The 7,009-nt window shown below is 40.0% G+C and overlaps 1 protein-coding gene across 1 annotated transcript; it reads right to left on the bottom strand.

The window, feature by feature from the left end:
• Positions 1–302: 302 nt before the first annotated feature.
• Positions 303–5,998, bottom strand: LOC144555284 (squamosa promoter-binding-like protein 1). The gene is made up of 9 exons (XM_078303566.1): positions 5,150–5,998; positions 4,167–4,555; positions 3,934–4,008; positions 3,668–3,775; positions 3,149–3,266; positions 2,685–2,826; positions 2,272–2,425; positions 1,199–1,765; positions 303–956 (listed from the first exon to the last, which is right to left on the bottom strand). The coding sequence occupies exons 1-9, from the start codon at positions 5,781–5,783 to the stop codon at positions 549–551; spliced, it is 2,595 nt and encodes an 864-aa protein (XP_078159692.1). The 5' UTR covers positions 5,784–5,998; the 3' UTR covers positions 303–548.
• Positions 5,999–7,009: the final 1,011 nt, after the last annotated feature.

The following is a 7,009-nucleotide window of genomic DNA, read 5'->3' as shown; positions in this document are numbered from 1 at the left end:
TTTTCATATTCTAATTCACAATAATATGCAAAATGTTCAATAATCTTTTCCTTTCTAAATAACGATATGAATGTTCCAGTTGAAGTCTTTGTCGAACAGATAAAAACACAACTTTCAAACTTCTATTTCTAATAATGTAAGATGTAAATACTTTTCTTTTTACAAAAAAAAAATATATATATCTACAAAAATTTGAGGTGCAAGGAGTGTAGGTAAAATATACAGTTTTCTTGTGGAAAAATAAGGGCCAAGCCCTCATTTGATTAAGATAAATTATAGTATTATACAGTTCGCAATGTAAATTTTAAAGGAGAAAGTAAATTTCAATTACAGGACAACTTGAGTATCTTTGTACAAGGAAGATTGAAACACAATCTTTGATTTTCATATCTATATATATTTAATCCAACTATACTACTACAGTAGACCGATAAAAAAAACCCCTCTTTATATAAAAAATGAAAGTTGCTAGATTACTCAAGTTTAAATTTAAACCATAGGATTATGTTAAGATGCGGATTGATGATGTGTTGGTACTAGCCTGAGCCTCACATGGTACCCCGCTCCAACGAGTCCCACAAGAAAGGACCTTTAATGTACCTCACAACCGGAAGTGTCTTCAGTATTATGCCAACACACACACAAACAGCCGCTATGCTCACCAGAGTCAAGATCGCCGGTCTATGCACCAAGAACCCACTCATGGCGGGCCTATGGGCCACCTGTTTCTGTTGCATGTGGCAGTTGCAATGTGGGTAGCCCTTTTCTATGTCAAGGTGTCCTCCCAAGTAGATGCTTATGTCGCCAGCATCTGCTTGAGCTTTCTTGGAAATCAAGTCGATTTTGTTCTGGACCAGTTGTGTGTATGATGTGTGGGCCCTTTCTCGCGCCCACTCTGCTGGGGTTTGATTTCGTGCGTCGCCACCCCGCGATGTCATCCATGATTTCAACCCGATCTGGTATCAGTACAACATTAAAAACACTTCAGAATAATAAAAAGAGAACATTCAGAATAATATCAAACAAAGCCAAGTTATTATATTGCTTTTTGGTGCATACTTGGGAATTCCTGGTTTCTTGTTTTTTAATAGCAACAATTTGCTCAACTACTAGTACAGTTCAAGAGGATACACACAGTATTAAATAGTTCAAGAGGATGTTAAAATAAAAAAAATAGTTTGGACTATGACAGATGTACCTTGCCAGGATCGTCAGTCAGAGCATCCAAAACACTCTCTGCACCATCCATAGTGGCCACCAGATGGAGAGGCGTAATGAACAGCACATTATCTGTACAGGGCCCCACCATGTCAGGCGTGAACAGATATCTCTCTTGGCAATCTCTACTGCGTGCCTTGTACCTCAACAGAAACGCAACCAAAGGCTTAGATTTCATTCTGACGGCCTCGAATAAGAGGCTCTCCTGCAATACAAACTCCTCTGCGGAACAGCCTTCCAAATGGATGTCTCCATCGAATAAGATGTCCAGAAGCTTCTTCAATACAGAGCACCATTCACGGCCCATGGCGAAAGACATGAGAAGTCTATACCGCAACACGGAGAAGACTGTAGGATAGGTAGCCACATCAGATCGGCGGTGTGCTCGTCTAAGGAGCCAGCCCATCTCTTGCAAGAACTCCATTGCTACAATTTGTTGGCCAGAAATGAGATCTATCTCAGATTCAAGTTCACGAATCTCAACGCACATCGCTTCATCTGCGACTATGAATGGAAAGAACAAGCCTCTATGGTCATACTCCTCAATCTGGAAAAGAAAATAAAAAAACAATTTGAAAATTAAGAGTACTAACTTGATCATCATATTTGTTAATCATACAATAGGAATAGATTTGAAATTCAACAACCATTCAGCAATAAATTATCCTTCAGAGTTCAACAAAAACTTAATAGGATGCATTGTACAGCTCAGCACAGAACTGAAGTGATTAGCTTTCACGATATTTTTTGTCTTATTCTTTGAAGAGGACCAAAAGAGCAATGAACTCCTGAATGAATTGTTAGACCAACCCGAATTGTGCCAGAATGGCTATAACAATACATAATTAAAATAGTATTACAGTATTTGTTTCAAGAAGGTTTGATAACCTCTCATAACCAGTTCAGTCTTTCACTAAGAACGATTTGCACTGTACCGGGTTCGTGCTGAAAGAGGAAAGAAGATCAAAGAAATTCTAAAAACAATTCTAGAAGCAAATAGAAAAATACATGCACGAGCATGCATAGACTTATTATTAGGAAAATGACCATTACCTCTATGAATCCTCTTCCATTGGAGGCAGGTATCGTGCACGAGAAGCTGACGCACTGTGCCTCGGGTATGCCTGGTACAGCGTTACCAGTCTTCTCTGTAAAATCTTGTAATGCACCTTGCACCAAGTACTCCCCATCATATGCAACAAAGAACCTAAGATGCATCATAATTCTTCATTATTTTTTAAATAAAAAAAACCAAGAACAGCCTTGGCAATTGCCCTTTTGTGTCATACACATACACTATTTGGCTAAACAATTATCTGTAGTATTTACAATTCTTCTAATAGCTGAATGCTAAGGCCTTACTCAGGCCAAATTCTAGCCACCACTCCCCCATCCCAAACAGTGTGTGTGCACGCACAAATGTGAGAGAGAGTGAGGACGACAAAGCTAAGAGAAGCATATAATACCTTGCACTGGATTGAGATAGGCCATAACCTTTCAAATAGAAGGTTACATTAGATGTTGAAGAGACTGCTATTGGTGAGATGTTCAAAATTTCAAATTGATATGGATGTTCTGAGATTAGAGGGCCTTCTAAAACTAATCTACCTGAAAATACAAAAATAATATTAATTAGTATCAGATTTACAAGGTCTACCAGACCAGCTGGTGTGCACACTGTCAGCAATAATAATACTAATTTTAGTTAGTTTTTCCATTCAATTTAATTTATCGGCTATTAAACTTCATGTATTAAGGTCTCATTTCAATCATGGAGCTCTAAACAGACAAATGTACAGATTGAATAATAATTAATACAAGAATCTAACAAGATAGATGACTCATCATAAGATGATAGTTTTCAAAATTTCATGAACTAAAGATGCAGCAAATTGATGCTTTGGATGGAACGGATCTTAATGAAACTGACCATTGTATATAAACACCATTTGATCTTGCAATGTCACATACACCCATCCAGTGCACCAAAAGTCGTGATCGGTGATGAGAATCAGCCTCTCAATCCAATATGCCAGATTATGTGAAAGCTTTACAGAGAAAATGGAAACTTATTCCTTTTTTTTGTTTCTTCTTATTGAAAAATTAAGCACCACTAGTGGTCCTTTTGTACAATTTTTTTAGTGCAAACTGAGGATAAATATGGAGGAAACAAGCCACAGCTTTGCTACCATGATGCAAAAGAGGTAGTACAGATACATTTCAAGCACCAAATTTACGCTTTTTTGCTGTTCATGCTGTAACTCATGTTGGAGTAGAGAATATTTTCTTATACCGGTCAGGCTTACTACCAGACTGCCAATCGGTACTTACTAGCCAAAATTCAATCCAAAGTTGCAGTCTTAAAATAGCTCTATTTAGAGCGATAATCAGCTACCCCGATCCCAATATTCAAAAATGATAAACAGTAAATAACTTTGGAATAAAGTACCTCATGCCATGCTGAATCAGCTAAAGAAAGATAAAGGGTTAAAATGATGCATCCCGGCTTCATGTAGCTTTCCATTTCAATTGGGCAATGTGACAGCCATGTCAAAATCTGCATTGAGTTGTATAATTCAGTTGAGGAAGTAATAATTAATGGTTGTAGCAATAGCAAAGCAAAGCCAAAAATATTTCACCAAATTATCATTAAGAAAATTAAAACAACAGTATATAAAAGGCAAGCACTAAGCAGCCTAGTAAATTTATAACAACCTCGGGGTGTAAATTGGGAGGGGAGTCCGCAGGATTCTTTCCAAAGAGTTTGAACACCACTTTACCAGTTTGGCCCTGAAAATGAACAAATACTTCTGATACACAAACATAATAAATATTTCAGACAATAAAGAAAAAAAAAAGCAGGCACCCACGGAGATAGAAGAAGTCAAGAAGAGCAACAACACGATGAGAAGATTAAACATTTCTAGCTCATGACTCATATTACGTACCTGAGCATTACCACTAGAAGCATGAGAAGGTACCGACGAAGAGTCTGAGTCGTTGCTACTAGGTTGTGACAAATTGTGGAAGGTGTTTCCGAAATCTCCCATGTCAGTTTCGTGTTCATAATCAGGTTCAGGCTCATTTTCATTTTCATCTTGATAAATGGGATCATTCAGGTCGAAGTCCCTAATCCGGCCATCTGTCGTATCGACAGAGGAAGGAAGAGCAGCAGTATTCAAATCCAAAGGCGGTATGGAGGAGGAACCAGGGTTACTTTCAGGAGGTGCCGATCTTTGCAAGAGCTCAGAGATATCCACAGATAGAGATGAGGTGGCAAGGCTTGCGAGGAAGCGATGAAGGAACTCTTGGTCCCTTGCAGGGTCGGGTCTAGCCACTACGCAACCCATTAAAACAAAATAAATGGGCTTCACTAATTAAAATATAATGTAAATGCAGCTTAATGCCTAGAACCAAGTGTATGTCATTTTTGTTATGTGTTCAGAAACCTTGACTGGACATATAAGCAGATGATAATAACAAGACAGTAAAACTAAAACTAAAATCAAAGTAAAGACTATTGAGATAGCGACCGCAAGCTACCAATATCGAAGCACACAAAACATTGTGATGAAGTATGTTCTTTCTGTTATATGATAAGCAATCCAACTTTGACCAAATTTTAAGCAAGTCGTGTGATGTAGAATCAAGCATCAATTATACTGAACTTACCAATTAGACCTGAATTAATTAACACTAAATTCCACAAATGAACACCACTGGACCAACTCTTCAGCCTCAATTATGTACCAGAAGAGACTATTCTCTTTACTGGAAGAGTGATTAGGGTGTTGTTGGATGCCATGTGGGAGAAAACCAGGGCAATCTCAAACTATTCCTTACCGGGTAGAACGGTTAACTGGGCACATAGCTGATAGGTGGGGCAAGCTATGCTAACAAAGACTGAGTAAGAGAAGGAACAGAAGCTCACACTCAAAGGTGGAGATGATATGCAGTAGAGCTGCAATAATACCCCTGGCCTGATCAGGGCCAAAGCCGGTCAAGGAGAAGGGGCCTGTTGCAGCGGCAGCGTTGTGGCGGTTGCTCATTCTGCGGCGGTTGTTGTGGCGGTGGAGGCGCCTCCTGCAGCTGCGCTTGTCCTGGTCGAATTCGTGCAGAGCATGGAATTTGCTGCACTGCTGGCAGAAGCGGTGGAGGGTGTTGGAGCCACTAGTGCCGGACCCACGTAGGATGACGGAGGGTGCTCGGGCATGAGCGGGGCACACATGGTGCCGGCGGTGGTACTCCTTCAGCTGGGTCCCCCCACTGCCGTCCTCTGAGCACCCCTCCACCTGGCACATCCACCTTGCACGTTTTCCGTCTCCACCTCCGCCCTTGCTAGAATTTTTCTCTGCCCATGGTATGCTTGACCTCTTCCCGGATGGAGGAGGAGGATAAAGTTCGGAGGGTTGGGATCTAGATTCCCGGCCCATCTGATCATGATTCGCATTCTGATTTTGACCCAAAAAATCCAAAGCCCTCTTGTGCGATTGTGATGCAGAGGGAGAGGGAGAGGGATGCTCGTTCAAATCATAAACAACATGAAGCGGACTCACGCTCTCCATCTCCGCCTCTTCTAAGACTTCAAATTAAAACTAAGCTAACAATTTTGTTTCTTAATTTTGCATGAACATTGATTTGATCGATTGAATGAACAAACGAACAAACGAATGAATGATGAGTTTTTTTTTTTTTGCTTTCAATGAATGAATGATGAGTTTTTTTTAATCTTAACTGGGGAAGGAGGACCTAGGGGAGACTCACTCGGACTCTGTGACTGTTTTTTATTTCTTTCTCAATATAAACGGTCAAGCCGCCACGGTGACAATTTTGAATTCTCTCCTCTTTAGGCCATCATCTGGGCCCCACTCTCAATCCATCAATCAAAAAAAAAAAAAATTGCGAATTGGTTTGAGCAGTTCAGCTGGGCTGGGCCCGACATTGACTTACCTAACTATGAATGCATGCATTGCTTTTTTGCTATGTTACCCTGACACTCCTACAAACTCATCGTACCCGTGTCCGACACCGACACGCCTCCGATACGAGCCCGATACGTATCAGTCAGGTGAGCTGGCGTGTCCCAACCATCTTGATACGGTCTCCGATACGGGTTGACTCGCTGGGATACGCCTCTGACACGAATGGATACGTCTGGGATACGCTTGGTTCACGGTGAACCGCGCATACAACCCTCACAGCGCATGGTCCACCATGCACCGCGCCAAACCAAAATTTTTTTTGTGGTTGAGGCGAATCGAACCCAGGATCCATCACAGCATACCAACAGCACATTACCACTACGCCACTTTGTGTTTGTGTTAAATTACAGTACATATTATATTTAATGTATAGTAAGCTGTATTTTAATATGTAATTTATATAAAAAGAATTAATAATATAATTAAAATAATAAATATATATATATATATATAATAGGCGTGTCGTATCTTTGGTTTTTGAAAATTGCCGTATCGCCGTACCCGTGTCGTGTCCGACACGATACCCGTACCCGTATCCATACAACATAGCTTTTTTGAGATAGACGGGAGACGGGGAGAGACACTCTTCTTTGCTACTAGATTAAAAAAAGAGTAGGGTTAAAATGCCCCAATTGTTTTTTGTTCCAACCATGTCCCATCTCTATATCTTCGTTTATAAAGTTCAAATAGTCAATCCGAACCGTTCATCTTGTTCTACATATTAAAATGTGCCGAACCGTTCATCTTGTTCTACATATTAAAATGTGCTTAGAGACCAAATTTTATAATTTTTGGAAATTTTTTACTAT

Source organism: Carex rostrata, chromosome 6 (genome assembly GCF_964058835.1).
Source record: "Carex rostrata chromosome 6, lpCarRost1.2, whole genome shotgun sequence".
Classification (NCBI taxonomy): Eukaryota; Viridiplantae; Streptophyta; class Magnoliopsida; order Poales; family Cyperaceae; genus Carex; species Carex rostrata.
Note: the sequence above shows the minus strand (reverse complement) of the source record. Positions and strands in the feature narration are given on the sequence as shown.